General features: G+C 38.7%; 1 protein-coding gene across 1 annotated transcript; it reads left to right on the forward strand.

Annotated features, from left to right (window-relative positions):
* Positions 1-6,352: 6,352 nt before the first annotated feature.
* Positions 6,353-15,739, forward strand: LOC110960810 (ubiquitin-conjugating enzyme E2 variant 1-like). The gene is made up of 4 exons (XM_022208189.2): positions 6,353-6,444; positions 8,101-8,246; positions 10,776-10,901; positions 14,360-15,739. The coding sequence occupies exons 1-4, from the start codon at positions 6,426-6,428 to the stop codon at positions 14,504-14,506; spliced, it is 438 nt and encodes a 145-aa protein (XP_022063881.1). The 5' UTR covers positions 6,353-6,425; the 3' UTR covers positions 14,507-15,739.
* Positions 15,740-16,688: the final 949 nt, after the last annotated feature.

Here is a 16,688-nt window from a genome sequence, read left to right on the forward strand (position 1 = left end):
CAAAAGGGGATATACCGTGCTGCCTTCAAGGGCTCCTCGTTTTTCCTAAAACCAAGCTCAGGCAGCGACAACACTGTGCCATGCTCCTCATTCTTACAAAAAATTGCTTGCATGTTCAATCCTTTGGGTGACTTGAAGATATCTAGTAGCTCACGTATGTTACGTTTAAGAAAAATAAGGAAAACGTGTATCAAATAGGTCATATTTCAATTGGCTCAGAAGAATCACCAACTGTAGTCAACTGTAATCACTCACGAGACAGACAGACAGACAGACAGATAGATAGATAGATAGATAGATAGATAGATAGATAGATAGATAGATAGATAGATAGATAGATAGATAGATAGATACTTTCATCATCTATTCAACATATCCAATAGTTCACACACGTTACATTTATGAAAAAATAAGGACAGTAGCATGTAGTGTTTGTAGTATATTGGCTCAGTGAAGTCACCAGCTGTAGTCAATTGAAATCATGAAAAGGTAAGGGGTCATGCTACTCAGAAAATTTCTAACTAAAAAAAACTTTATACCAAAATGGACAATTTGGTGTTTGTGTTCGATTTAAATTGGTTCGGAGGAGTCACCAACTGTAGCCAATCAGAATCACTTCATCGAAGGACGAAGAAAATTTGATTTGCACAACTTTCTACATCACCAAAACTGATGACTTAGTGTTTGTGGCTGAGTCGAATTAATCTATCAAATGAGTCCTAATTGAATTGGCTCAGAGGAGTCACCACCTGTAGTTAATCGTTATTTAAACTTTGCCATTGTAGATAGATAGATAGATAGATAGATAGATAGATAGATAGATAGATAGATAGATAGATAGATAGATAGATAGATAGATAATTCACCCTTATCAGAGGAGTTAGCAGCTGTAGTCAACTGTAATCAATCACAATCAGTTAAGAGGCGATGCCACCAAGAAAATTTGATTCAAAAAGCTTTCCACATCACCAAAACTGACAGTTTAAGTGTATGTATGTTTTTGATGCATGTATTTCAGTTATTCCACCTGTATATGTAAACTTTTGTTTACAAATGTATGGTTACAAGCCTAGATAAAATAAACTGTCAGTTATCTAGAATTCAACCATCCAATGAGAAATGTTCATATTGGTATGTTAATTCCACTGTAGGACAGAGAGAAAACTGTACATTATTGACATTGGCAATATTAAAATTATGTAACAAAAATTATCAAAATTTGAATAGCATCATTAAATCATTGGTATTCTGGGGTGAAATGACGTAAATAATTTCTCAGTTTTACAATGTGATAATATATGTGACATAATTAATCAATTACATGTAATACAACCGTACTGTGACATATGATGTGGGCTTCCACTGCAACAGCTATATTTCCTGCAGCCCTGAATGCATCACCAGCTACTGGAGAATGACTTATGCTTGGCAGACCCCTTCTGGTCAACTGGAAACATGCATCCTACAAGTCTGTCACAGTTTGACCCTCAAGCTTTGTGGTTTTTTCATACTCCCGCTGAAATAAACACACATCCAGTTTTCTAATCAGCAGCAACATCTATTTAGAGAGACCGAGACCTGAAGATAAATTAAAGGGACAGAAGATGAAACAAAAATAGGCTATCCAGAGTTATAATTCATCTTGTGAGTGCATGTAACCTATGCATGGGCTGTAAAAATCTGAAAAATGAGCAGGCTATAATAACAAACAAACAGCAGTCTTGTGCTATAATGAGGCATGAAACAAGCATTCACAAAGCATTTAAGTGATTCGAATGGAAATGAAGCCGTAAATATTTACAAGGATTTTGTTCACAGAACAGTTCTTTATTCACTCCTCAGATTATAGAGGTCACGCTTCACACTGGATGCAAATCAACAGAGACCGCACAGAGCCCTCTGCTCACACTTGTCATCTTTAAGGAGGGTCTCTCCTCCTGTATCTTTGTCTCTTCTTGTGAAAGGAAGCCTTTTATCTCCCTCCTCTTAACTCTCCTGTAATGAGGACTGAAGGCAGATAAGCTACACTCACTTCAAAGATCACTGGTGCCCCACCCACCATGCCAGCCCTTAAATACCCCACCCAACCCCCAGTTCAAAGACAAGACAGTGAATTTAGCTCTGCTCCTTCAATACAGACCACAACCATAGTCATCAGTTAATATTGCAAAATCTGAATCCCTTTTTAATCCATAAAGCTCCAGGAGAACTGTGTGAAAAGCAAATATGTCACGGATACAGTCAATGAAAATACAGAAATCAGTTGCTGGATTTTATATTTTATTTCACTCATCAGAATTTTGGAGAATTCATGCAGCAAAGATTCTCATTAGAGTAAAGAAAGGAACAAGTCATGAGACTTTTTAATTTGAAGTGCACCAAAAAAAACATTTCACTCACTGTAAGATTTTAGAAAATGTAATAAAAATGTAATTGTCAGTAAATGATTATTACTAGTTATTAATATTGTTATTGTTACTACTATTACCTTAGAAATGATTGCTATTCCAATGCCTATCAATCATGTGGATCACAGAACAGCAGAGTCCTGGAAATACTGTTTGGTGCATAAACAACACAGAAATACACTAAATAAAATGTGCCACACAGGGCCACTGTGTGTAGAATTATTACATTTTAATAATAGATTTTCAAGATAAGCTTTGACAAGAAAAACCTTTATTAATCCTGAAAGAAAATTCTTGTGACAGACATTGCTCAGAATGACACTCCATAAGAAATGCTTGTACTAAAAAGTAGAAAAGCAAAAAGATATAAGTACAATTCTTTACTGAAATAAAATAAGTAAATGAAATAAGGCTGGAATAGAACAGTGTAAAATAATGCTGGAAACTATGCTGAGTTTATAAGTAGTATCATACATTAAAATGAAATATTGCACCTAAAACTGAGATGAAAATGAAATATTGCACCTGAGAAATGAAAATATTAAATATTCCACGTTACATATTGCGCATGAAAAGAAATGCTACTCTTGATATTAAACAAAACTATTGAGAAAAGTAAAGTTGCTAATGATATTAACGATATTGTTATTGCTGTTTAGAGCCGAGCGTCTGAAGTTTTAGCCGTTGTTCCTGCAGAAAGCGACACATTGAAAGTACTGTAACACCCAAGAATCCTGGGACACTTTTGGTCCGTTTGTGGGGAATTTGTGTTTACATATGCGCACAAGTCTGTATTCATAGCTGGGTGACAGAGAACTGAGCTGGAAAAGTGGAAAAGCAGAGTGTGAATAAGGATTCCTGTCTGTCAGGGACAACACGTTGCATTCACGTCCCTGTGAAAAACACTGAGCCATTCATCTCAAAACTTCACGCAAGCACACACACACTGAAGACTAACTTGTCTTTGGAGAGCAGAGAGGAGCTGGGCAGGCTGCCGGCTGCCGGCTGCTCTGGGGGATGGAGGGACTGGTAGGCCATGGATGGCTGGGGGAGGGGTGGGAGGGTGGATGGGAGGCAGAGAGGGCAACCTTCCCCTTCTGCTAGTGTGCTCATTATCACATATCCAGGAAGAGTGACAGACTCTCCATTCGCTTTAATACACTCAACACTGATCGGTGGAAAAATGAGGATTTCCAGCAGCTGCACATCACACACCTTTCAGAAATCCAACCAGCAATCTGATGGAAACTTGCCAGCAGTGACCCAGATAAAATTCAAGCTCACTTTGACGAAGTTTTTTATACATGACGCTAAGATTTAACTTCTGAGGGATCCTTTGAAATGAAATATCGTGTTAACTATCAGAGGTTCATCCCATTTGCTTGCTTATTAATTTACATATACGGTCTTTTACCTTATGGTCAATCTGTCAATCAATTATAATTTATTCATATGGCACCTTTTATGCAAATTAAATTTAACACAAAGTGCTTCACAAAAGAAATGGAATAAAAATGCATTAAAAGAAAACCAGTAATGCAGCCAAACCACCATCATGCTCTAAATGAAAGATTAAGGAACTAAAGAAAGGCATTAAGGAACAGAAGAAACACTATCCTAAATAGCACATGCAATGAAGAAACACCAGATAAAATAAATATTATTAGAATATACATAGCTAGATAAAGATATACAAATTAGAAATTCAAATTAATTTAAAAATATATTATAAAAATACTAATACAAAGAATGAAGTAACAATTTATACATTGAATAGACTAAAATATTTAAATAACTGAATAAATAAAGAAATCAACAAATAAAATTAATTCTAAGAAGAGTGATAAATAAGCTAAATCCATTGCATCAGCCAAATCAATCAATCAATATACTGTATTTATTTAGTGTAGCCACTGTAATTACCAGCAACATAAGTGTAGTTATTTGTCTAAATTAAATCATTTGTCTAAACAGTCCTTTGTGAACTGACAAGCAAACATTTTTTGCTCAATTTCCACCAATTCTGTTTTTATAGCAGCCTGTTGTTAATGGTCATTCATCACATTTTACAGGATTTTGCTGTTTTGTTTTGTTTTTTGGCAAAACAGTATACACTACTGTAGGTATTGACTGCGCTTTTACAGTCATCTATTTTATTATTTTAGTACATTTATCTTCTCAAGCAACAATGGAAAGTTAAATGCCAGAACAACAGAGTATTCATTAGCTTTTGGTGCTGCTCCAGATTAAATAGCACCTCCACATGGCTGCTTGTGAAACCTGAGCCAGGATGTTTAGTTACAAAATTATTTTAATTAACTGATCCATCAGCTCTGTCCTTTAAAAAGTTTGCTGCTCTTTCAAGTGTTTTTCAAAACTTTGTTCCTTCAGTCAAGCTTCATTTGTTCTTTTCTTAACTAGGGTCATAACATGCTGACATAATTTCACCGTTTAAAAACCCTGTCATGGATATCTTAGGAGTCTTGTAGTGTGTAAACTTACCTCAGTTTCTCTTTTACACCCCCCTTTCACTAGAAATGATCTTTGCCCATCAGTGTTTTTGAGCGTTCAAATTCAAATCCTTTCTATAATCCGTCATAGAAACCATGTAGTTCTCACAGCTGCCTTATGTAGCATTAGCAGTTATTAAAGATTTATCCATTTGAAATAGAGCTATATGGCATTTTCTTCCCAAGCAACAGCTTAACTATATTATCCAAACTACTTCCTTTATGAAAATACACCCAGATGTTATCTTTTTACTTGAACTGTTCAACTGACAACCATCAGTGACAAGAATTTGCTTTTAGCTCCACCATTATCGCTGAGTTATTTCACTGAGAAGAATGTATCGGCTTATAATGTGACTTCTTAAAGAACTGGTGAAATTTAGCCCAATTTAGCCCTTAGAACATTTTCTCCCAGAGATGATTTGTTTTGTGACAGGAGCTCAGTTAGACTGAAGGGGGCAGTAAGTTCTTATATGATTTCCCTCCATCCTCTGTGATCACTTATTGATCCGATATTTGACCAATTTAGTCAACTCAAAGGCAGTGCTGCAGTACTTCTTATTGTATAGAGCTTCTGTGAATTAATCTTTCCCTTATTCCCATTCCATGAATAATTTCATTTGCAGAGGTTATCAAATGTTCAAGGGTCTTTTCATATCGCCTTGTGTTGCTTTTATATCTTCACTAAATGCCTTTTATGCCCCGTGCAAAACACTTTGTTATGCCTTGTTGTTGAAAGCTGTTATACAAATACTGTTCTCAAGCAAATGGAAGTAAACTGATGTTTTTAAAAAATGTCTTGTTAGAGACGAGAAGCACAGGCAAAGGATAAATTATTATAGGGATCTAGATTTAGGTGTGAAATCACACATTATATAGGTGTAGACTGTTGACTTTGGCACTTCATTTGGTAAACCTGCCTTTAGAATACACATTTTTATTGGAACTAGTACAAATGGTGGTAACCTGTTATTTTTTATTGCCACATTTGGTGGAATAGAAACAAGTTATATTTGTAGGCAGAGCACACTTGATGAAGTGGAATGAAACTGGCATTACCTTATTTTACCTTCAGCATAGTGTTTTAAATTTATTTTACTTGAAAGTGGTGTGTTAGAGTAAAGTTAGAGACGGACTGAAAGGACGATTCAAACAATTTCCGGTTTGAGAGTTCGAAAAACGCTTTTTATAATATTTTTTTAAAATATTAAAAAAAAATAGAAACATTTTCATATTGTCCAGGAGACGGCGACGTAGGATCAGGAATTATAATCTGCGTTGTTTCCAGAATCTAAATCAAATGCCATTTACCACCTGTTGTGTTGTTCTTTTAATTAAGCTATAGCGAGAATCATTTTCTAAAAATTACGGGGGAAAATGATGATGTTAACGAAAATAAAAATGTAATTTAAGTAAAACACAACTTTAAAATCAAAGTTGTGTTTTTGTGGCGGCGGACACGCGCAGCGGGATCGTACGTGCGCGCTTCCGTAAAGCAGTGACAAAGATGGCGGTCGCCGGATCAGGTAAGCTGACTTCAGCGACAGTTTACTCAGTGTGTTATTGTTAATTTTTACGTCGATGCACACTTTCCAACTCATCGCATTGGTATCATAACAGTTTAACAATCCCATACCGTTCGGCTGCGGTGGAGTTTTAACTGCAACAAGACTCTGGTTGAAAGAAAATACTGTCCCTAACGTTGCTAGCTAGCTGGCTAAATGGCTAGCGAAACTGGCCCACAGTCTTTGAGCAGCACTCGGCCATCTGCATCAACCTTGGTATGTTTTGTGTAGCTTGCCGGTCAGAAAAATGCTTAGGGAGTTATTAAGTCCACATAGTAGATCCCAATTACTAGGAGTATCGGTGGGTTATTGTGTTAGCAAGGCGGTGACGCCCGTGACTAGCTTGATGGTAGCTAGATAAGTTGATTGCTCAGATAACGTTAGCTGGAAGCTGAAAAATGGGGCCAACAACTGGAGCTATATCGGAGGAAAGAGTAAAACAAAGTAGTAGTACCTAAGACAATCGTTTACACCTGGAAAGCACAGCCCAGCTGCTTATTGAATGCGGAAATTTGTCGTTAGGGGCACGTGTTTACATTTTATGATTGAGCAGGTAACTCCTTAAAGAGCTAGCAACCTAGCATAGTTTCTAACGTTAAACCAAAATCAATAACGTGCTGCTGGTCAGACTAGCAATAATTTATTAATCTGAGCCCACGCAGTGCTGTAAACAAATTCAGACGAGTTATAAAGCAGATCGACACTCTTAGTAACTTGATAACAAAGAAGTGTTAACCAAGTTTAAAAGTTTCCAGTGTTATACCTGTGCGGTTAGTTTACATTTTCTCAGAATGCCAATTAAGTGTTTCATGTATTACACCTTTCCATTACCCATGTTGTGAAAACTCCTGTAACTTTTAAGCTTCTGCAGTGATGCTTAAAACCTTGAAGAACAGGTATGCCGTAAAGCAACCATTCAAGGTAAAGGGTAGGGTACGCTTGAAGGTACAGCGACTCCGAAAATTATCGGCGGCTTATAAGAAGAATGGTAATTTGCTGTTTCACCGAGACATTCTTGTTGGTGAATGGTGTCACAAACAATTAAGCAAGGAGAGAAACAATGAAGAACAAAAAGAGATTATGCGAAGAAAGACACAGGGTTTTCTTTTTCCATTTCCATTGTCTCCCCTTTACTCCCAGTCTCAGAGTTGCAAATACACTCAACAGTCTGCTTACACTCACAGCACCACATGCAGCTCAGAAACAATCTCACATCTCACCATCTTATTTGTTTTGTGTTGTTGTTGTTCGTCTTAATGTGTGTTATTGTTGTTGCTATTGTTTAGTTTAATAAATGTACACAAATATAAAAAAGCTCAGAAACAATCATTCCCCTCGCTGTAATGGAACTGCATTGTGTTGATGTCCTGTAAATATCAGAATTGCCAAAATAGTGGTTAGTAATCAAACCCAACTGTGTCAGTTTAGTGTGATTAGTGGGTCAGTCGGGGTTTTTTGTTAGTTTTTTTTTTACACATACCTTCCTCTCGGTTAGCCTAGTTTTTGGGTAGTTTTTTGTGTTAATGCAAATTATTTAGTATGATGTGAGTGTACGGTCTTCCAATATGTAATGAGGCAAATCATTTATTCTTTTTTGTGTGTGTCACGTTTCTAAAGTCGTAGTTCCCCGCAGCTTTCGGCTGCTGGAGGAACTGGAGGAAGGTCAGAAGGGAGGTGGAGACGGTACAGTAAGCTGGGGCCTCGCAGATGATGATGACATGACGCTAACTCACTGGAATGGCATGATCATCGGCCCCGCCAAGGTGAGCCACCCTCAGGGATTATGACACTTTAAAAAAAAAAAAAAACACTTGTCCTCCTCAGCTGTCCAGTACACGTTCAGCCTTGCATTGGATTGTCCTTGTAAGAGGAAAGACACCATCTGACACTTGAGAGTTAATACAAAACACGGGGTGCACTCAAAATGTTGACTTGTCCTTAAATATATCTTTAAACTGTGCAGCAAAGATTGTGGATGTTTAGTGCCACACTCAGCAAGAGGATTGTAGCATAATCTTGTTTAAAATTTAGATTGCAAGATTGTGTGATAAACATGTGCAGAATATTTCCACTACAGTTTAAATATAAACCGTATAGACACATCATCAGTTTGTGTGATCCATCTACTGCATCTTATGTTTTGAAAATGCATCTTTACAATTTGTTCTTATTTGCCAGTCACACCAGCTCTTGTTTTCCATTTCTCCACAAGTGTTTTTTAGTCAAAAAATGGCACATACAACATGTTGCGCTGTCCAGTGTAGTCAAAGTCATTTATTTTTATGAGATATTCTTTCATTTGGTTTGTGTCAGAAATTTAGGATTTCTAACACAGAAGTTTTGCAGCAGCCTGTCACTGGTTACCAAAGCTCTAAACTAAATATGGTCGACGTGTCTCACAATGTGATTTAGAATCACTGTTTTGGATCGATGATCACAGATTTTACCACGTGTCTTTCAAGGCTCTCAGTGAGCTTAAATTTTTAAGCTTGTGTTCTTGAGAAAAGAAATACAAGCAACATGATAAATATTTTGTGCATCTGTGTGGATGTACGTAGCAGTTACGGCAGGAAAAACCTCTTACATGTGTGGGAAATGAGGCTATATTTGTGTCTCTGAATCTTTGTCAGCTAATGACTGAGCAGCAAGACACTGTGGATGTTGTGGTAATGATTGCTGTTGTTGATGAGCTGCAGTGAGGTGAACTTCAAAGAATGCAAATATCCGGTGTGATGATTTTGAAAGGCCCTTTGACAGCATATGCAGTTTTAAATCGATAAATATCAAATGGATGGTTTTCAGGCCTAATAAAGCCGTTAGATGAGTAAAGCAGACTTGCAGTTTGAGTGACCCTCTCACAAGTCAATCAGGGTAGCCATGTTTTATTTATGTCAGTGCAGCACCGTGCATCTGTGTGGAATTTCAGCATATGCAGAGTATATATTACAACAAATGGATTTTTAATCAGTGCCCTGGATATTTTTATTGCAAAACAACAGTTTTAAACATCTGCATTTTGTAATAAAACAGCATACAGTGTTGCCGACGATGAGCAACAGGATGTTTCCACAGTGAATGTCCTCTTGAGTAACTGCGTTTCAGCTTGTGAAGATTCTGTTGCAGCATGTTAAAGGTTCTGAGGTGGCAGATGCATGTGTTGCTCAGATCCATTCTTGTGGGGGTTGTGCTCCATTTGATGCCACCTGCACAGTTCAGCTTAGCCTCTAGAGAGTTGAGATGATGCATCACTTCCTTGTGCGGTTTAGAACTAAGAAGAAGTGCATGCATGTACTTGCTAGTTTATATTTTTGCAGTATCGCTTGTGGCAACTTTGCTCATTCGCCCCCATGGTACAGGGATAAATTCAACAACACGTAAAGTAAAATGTGTCATGCAACAATCCACTTCACTGTTAACACAAAGCACAGTTGTCAATATTCTATTTCATGAACGAACTGAAGTAAGCTAGACTTTGTCCGCCGTAGGATTACTGATGACAAACAGAATTTCTGAGCAGCTGCAGTCAGAGCTGAGCGTTCACTCAGCTTCAATAAATATTTTAGTATCCGTTCACCTCTTCAGTTAAAGTCCACTAAAGGTTTGTCATCACTAAGATCTAACCTCACTTCTCATGCTCTGTTTTATTCTCTTTTGTCACATTCTATTAAAGACATGATGAAATGTATAAATCACAGTCACACTTCCTGTCTTACTGTCAGAACTTTTAAAACAGCCATGTAGGGGAAGCTTAAGTGGAGACAGTATTTTTTGAACTGCTGCTGTGGTAGATGTAGGATGATAAAGCTGACAAATTATGTCAAAATTATGGCTGTATCTGAGCACGAATTTTATTAGTCAAGTCATGGTTGTTCCCTAGAATGACTTGAATGTTAATTCCTTTTTTTTAGGCCGTCACATAATATTGGGCCTATCAGACACTTTATGGCTGACTACAGTAACTTAATTTTCCCTGTGAACATACACTTCACAGTGACTCTGGCTACATGCTGGTAATGTTACAAACTATTGCACTTCCTACAGCCCTACACCCAACGTCACACACATAAGGCCAGATTGCTTAAAGAGAAAAACGTGCATCAAAAATCGGTTGTGCCAGTAATCGGCTGATCACTAATTGCTCGTTTTTCGCCTAAGCCTAGTACAAAGATCAAGAATGAACTGTCCACATCTATCAACAGATGTCAGTTATTGATGAAGAAGCATTAAATTGCACACATCATCTTGGGCTTTCGGTTCATCACCTAACTTGTTTTCCTTTCCTTCAACTACAGACTGTCTATGACGGCAGGATATACAGTCTGAAAATAGACTGTGGATCCAGGTACCCAGAGCATCCTCCTCATGTCCGCTTTGTGAACAAGATCAACCTGACTGGCGTGAACAGTTCGAACGGCGTGGTGAGTGATGAGATTTTTCCTACGCATCCGTTCTTTCCTGATTGGTCGACATTTTAAGTTAGATCATTCATCAGTCAGCCAAGTGTTTACTGGTGTGCAGGGAACCGAATTAGAACGTTGCAATATGCACAAAATTGACCAAAAACTACTCTACTCCCAGTAGCAGCAGTTACTACCAGTTGAATTTAAGACTGGACATATGCCTCAGTGTTCGTGGTAGTAGGGAATTGTTGATTGACTAATTGTTTGCTGTGATGTAATGTTCTATCATTGTTGTGTTGCTGGGAGTGCACATTAAGAGCAAAGTATGTGTAGCATGTAACAGCTACCTGTCCATTCAGAATTGGAATTACTAATAATTATATTTAGTAATCATTATTAAGAATTACTGTTAAATTCACACAGGCCCCAATCTCCACTTGGTATCTGCTCTTAACACCAGCTGGCTAAGAGGAGACAGTGTAAATCTGTTGCATAAATGGAAGTCAGTTTTATTTTAAATTTTATGTGTACATTAATGGATTTTAGTAACTTATTCATTGCTGATCTCTTTAGTGGCCAGGGAAAAGTGAAACAGAGCGCTGACAGTGACACCAGGAGGTTGATCAGTCAGTCTGAAGAGTTCAAACACTGCAGCTGAAGAACTATGTATTTTCAATCAGCTGTCTGTGACAATTACATTTTTGAGCATTAAAAATATATATAAAAAAGCACAATTTGTTGGAGGACAGGTGCCCAGTTGAACACCTAAGAGAGATTTGGACCTACGTGTTAGGGTGAGCTCTCCTCCACCACCATCATAACATTAAATGAGTTAGTATTATTTAGAAGAACGGTGTTTATGGCTCCAGTAGAGTTCTAGCGACCTGAAGAAGGCGCAGCACCTTATTAAGACGCTTCATGTTGGGTTTCCTTTAGTATGCTGCTAATCCACGCTGTTCAGTACCAAAGAAATCCAAGTTCCTCATCACATTGAAGAAGCTCTCCTACCAATTACACATGCCTTAAACCAGCCTCGCTTATTGATTTGCATGAAGTGCAGATGGTATCACCACATTCTATGAAATGGGTAAACCAAACAATTAAGTATTGCACTCACAACTATTATAGAGTCACAAGAGACAAATAAAAAAAGAATGGTCGAAATGGATTCGTCAGAGGCGGAGATAATCTGCCTTTTAGTCCCTAGCAGGGGTCATTTTCCAAAACCACTGGATCCTCCAGATTCCCTAAAGCCACTCAGTAGCCTGTTTCACTAGTCCCTCCCTGCCTCCATATTACTCACTTCTGTCCCTTTTGAATTTGAATGTAATAATACTTAAAAGCTTTGGCTGCTCCTCATGGTGTTTAATTGGTTTTAAAAACCCATAAACAATTAAAAACAGATGTGTAGACATGATACAAGCACAGAAAACAATATCTGCAAGCCTAAAACTGTAATCATGAGAGTATTTCTGCTCCCCGACCGCACAGAACAGCGTTTGCTAGTAGAAAAGCAGTACTCATGAGGGAGCATTTCTGCTCTGTGTGCACAAATGTGGTTTCATAAGCAGAGGACTGTGATGGTGCTCACTTAATCCTCCCAATGAACTCACAACAGCTCAGCGCTCGCTCGCTCGCCTGTTAGTTGACTTTTGAGACTTTAGAGATGGGACAGTGGCTCGTGACAATAAAACGGTATACATTCTGTTTTTTAGTGAAAGGAAGTGACAAAACTAGCCGCTAAGATTACCGTTAAAGAAGTGGATTGAAAAGCAGTATCGGTAAAAGTGGTACTACTGTTAAAATCTGAACATTGCCTGTCTCTGCTGTCATTGAAGATGAGTGAAGGCATCCAAGATGAGACTTCAGTTGTCCATTTTAACAAACCACACTGAATGCAATCATCAGTGGTTCTGGCTTTTTTTTTTCTTTTTGGTTATGATGGTTTACCAGGCGTAAACTAACTGTGACATCACCCGTTGGTTTCAACGCCGAGAAAATGAAGCCCGGATTTTGCTACTTCCTGGTCGTCGTTTTGGATTTTTTGGAGCCAGTGACGTAAAAAGTGTCATCAAACAGACTGGACCGGAGAGCAACTAGGGGCAGGATTGGCTGAGGACTCTCTTTTCCCGCCCACATTTTACCGCAGAGGCTTCTGTTGCTGTCTATCAAGTATAGCCACACCCCCTGGCTCCGCCAACTTTAACGATTTATTTAAAATTCAGTATTGATTTATTTTAAGATCGGCCACCTGATCTCTCATTTTGACCATGAAAACTAACGGGGAAAAAATCCTGAGCTGCAGAAAATCAGTCTATCAAATTTTATTTTTTCCAAAAATGAATTGGGGTCTATGGAGAAAAAGCTTTTTGGAGCCAACCCTAGCGGACGGCGCGATATTGCAAGTTTTTGACACTTCCGGGTTGGCTTCAATTCTGGAGCCAGATGCTACATCCATTATATATACAGTCTATGTGGTTTCCGCAGGGCTCCAGGCTGCCACCAAAAAGTTTACTCGTGTGACCTGTTTTTTGAGAGTGTGTTAAAATTTCAAGTGGTCGCATTTGTGCAAATGAATGATGATCAGCGCAGGTAGCTACTGTGTCAGCCACAGTGATAGACTGTAGTACTTTAATTTCTTCTCTTGACCTGTCAGTCTGTTCTTTCCTGATGCATAGAACAAGTTGTTTAGCTGCTGTGTGGTCCAAAGATAAAGCAGTCTGAAGCTGATCATTTTAAATAGAAAATGAGGCAAGAGGAGGCGGCTGGTTGAGAGGAAGAGGTACCGAATGCTATACGTTCAGCTACAATCGCTAATGCAGTGGTAGAGCTGCAAAATTGGATTAATATTAGTGCAGTCATGGTTTTGCCCTCTCACCATTACATGAACATGATCGATTGTAGTATTTACATGTAAAATGTGTGAAAATTACTCTGCTTATAGAAAGAAGTGCATGTAAATAAAATCATTCAGTTACATCTTGACCAAATCTGACTTTAGAGCACCTTATTTTAATCTTTCCAAACTAATTTTGCTCTCATACCTGTCTGAATTTCCCCAAGCGGATGAATAAAATGTCTGTCTCTCTGCCTACAATTTAAAGCTGTTGAGTGAAAGTATAAACTAAAATCTACCTACACTTAAAATGTCAGTTTTGGTGACGCAGAAAGCCGTGTTAATCAAATTTTCTTGGTGGCATGGCCTCTTCAGTTATTGTGATTGTAATTGACTACAGCTGCTGACTCCTGATGAGGATGAATAAAGTATCTGTCTATCTGTCTATCTGTATCTATCTGTGGGATGTTTTGGGAACATCTGTAAACTTTACAGTCATTGATAGGTTTAATGCCAGTGCCCAGCCAACTGAAAAAGTTGATCGTACCTGAAATAGTTAGTCTTGAGTCTTGTCTTTATGCCATGTCGTCTATAGCCTCTAATAATCACAGCTCCACATCCGCCCTTCCTTTCCCTTCAGGTGGACATAAAGTCAATGATGGCGCTGTCCCGGTGGAAAAACTCCTACAACATCCGGATGGTGCTGCAGGAGCTCAGACAGCACATGATGATGAAAGAGAACAACAGGCTCTCCCAGCCGCCCGAGGGCCAAGTGTACAGCAACTGATCCTCCTGCTGCTATCCCTCCCTGTCACTCACTCTCACACACAACCACGCACACACATAACATCGTACACACTTAACACTGACTCTGCCACTTTCAAAAAAAGAAAAAGAAAATACACAACCCGCCATTGGTTTCCAAGACTCTTCGACTCCCACTTCCTCCTCCAGGAGTCTTCCATTGGACAGAGAGAGGGATGCATAGGTGAACCCGATCTCCTCACCCAGTGCCCAGTCATCCATTAAAGTTCACGGTGCAGACCAGACATTAAAAAACAAGAATACTGTACATCTTACTAATGTTATTTTTTATTTTCTTTGTGTTTCTATGTCCGGATTGTAAAATAACAAATGACCTGATTGAGTGTATTCATAATGTGTGTGCTCTGGGTTCTTCACAAGTGGTGAGAGTCAGCCCCTGTTGTTGTATGGGTGTATATTGGTGAGGAATTCGAATCGACTCACTGTTTAGGAAAACCAGTCCACTTCTGCAAGCCCGACTGTTAAAGGTTTGGGACAATTTGAAGTTGTTTTTCCACACGACAAACCTCAATATCTTAGAATATGCTGAAAGATTTCCCTTACGAAGTTAAAAAAATAAGCGTACCCCTTTTGCTTGGTCTCCCAGCCTGTGTTAGTCTCAAATTCCCTCGCTTCCGCAATATCCCGACGATGTGAATTTGAGGGGCCTTCCTTAAGCGAGTGCATGTCCAGTACACGGGGAATAAACTGCTACTAGACATTCAGCAACGTATCTATCAGCAGGGCACTGCTGGCTCATCACTCATGTTCTCAGACTTGTCTTCTGTGTGCCATATGGTTCATAGCGCTTTGTGATGGTGATTGATTATTAGCAGCCAGCGGGAAGAGGGAACGGAGGGTGGGGGGTGGATATAGGTCCTTGTGCTTTCTCTCTTTAGAGAACATAGAGTTTGTGTGCTTGGCACCCTTTCAGGATCACCACTGTACTGTGGCCTGTGTGGAACAGGAGGAGCTGTGATTTATGTTTGTTTGCTGTTTTAGTTTTTTTGGGGTTCTTGTTTAGGTTTCTTTAGTCTCTGGGCTGACCTGTGTATACTCCATGGAGTCGTCTCTCCTCTCATACGGTGAAACCCCCCCTCCCCAGTGAACGCAATGTACGGCTTTGGATGTTTATTTTATAATGGGGGTGAATCTGATCAGGGTGATGGTGACCTGTTGCATGGTTTTATTTGAATTAAACGTTATTACTTTTGCACGTTTGTGTCGTCTCCAGACTGATTTCCGTACGATATAATGTAAGAAAAATAGCAGATAAATGTATAATTATTTCCTCATTTTATTTTGATCAATGTCTTTTTGTTAAACAAGATATATTTACTATCCGGCCAACCTTTCTCCCTGCCACTACAAGACGAGCATCTCAGCCAGATGATGAGAAATGAAAGTTACAACACCAATCCCTCCTTCTAAAAGAGCAGTTAACAGCTATATGTTGGGTTTGTCAGATTAATATCTAATTGATCAGATGAAATGAGTAATTTTTCATTTACGTTGTGTAACGTGTGTTAAAATTTGGTTCTTACTGAGGGGGGCCCAGTGGTGACAGATTTCCCAGCCGAAAAAAGGTTCAAATTGTACTTGAAGAACCTCTCAACCCACGCAATCCACTACCCTGTAGTCTGTTTGTTTCGTTTTTGTTGAAATGTGGCTACAGCATACATATTTGTACCTTGTATGGTTTGCTGCTTTCAATTCTCGGAGGCTTCTGACAAAATCAGTGAATGGAATCGTAAGCCGACCTAAGAAACCACCATCTTTAACCATCCTGAAAGATGTTTGAGTGGCCTGAAAAGACTAAAGATTTAAGAAGTGATTTATGCTATTTGCTCATTATTAGGGTCAGGTCCACAAGTATCTGAACAGTGATGGAAATGTTCAAACTCTTGCTTCTGAAGCCATCACATTGGATTTGAAATGAAGAAATCAAGATGTGATTGAAGTGAAGACTTCTAGCTATAATTCAATGGATTTAACAAGAAAATTTCATCAACCATTTCAGAATTAGAGCTATTTTTAGTTCCCTCTGTTTTCAAATTTCATGGACCGATGCGACCTTCTTCCTCCTTACTTGAAGACAGATTAAGAGCTGATTCCAATCATTAAATTTGGGCTTTGTAGCTGTTCATAGTAACTCTCAATGTGCA

Source organism: Acanthochromis polyacanthus, chromosome 5 (assembly GCF_021347895.1).
Source record: "Acanthochromis polyacanthus isolate Apoly-LR-REF ecotype Palm Island chromosome 5, KAUST_Apoly_ChrSc, whole genome shotgun sequence".
Taxonomy (NCBI): Eukaryota; Metazoa; Chordata; class Actinopteri; family Pomacentridae; genus Acanthochromis; species Acanthochromis polyacanthus.

What these genes read in the sequence shown, in the direction of transcription:
- LOC110960810 (XM_022208189.2), top strand. An exon ending in TGATCATCGGCCCCGCCAAG is followed by an intron (nt 8,247 to 10,775) that starts GTGAGCCACCCT and finishes CTTCAACTACAG; the next exon opens with ACTGTCTATGACGGCAGGAT. An exon ending in TGAACAGTTCGAACGGCGTG is followed by an intron (nt 10,902 to 14,359) that starts GTGAGTGATGAG and finishes CTTTCCCTTCAG; the next exon opens with GTGGACATAAAGTCAATGAT.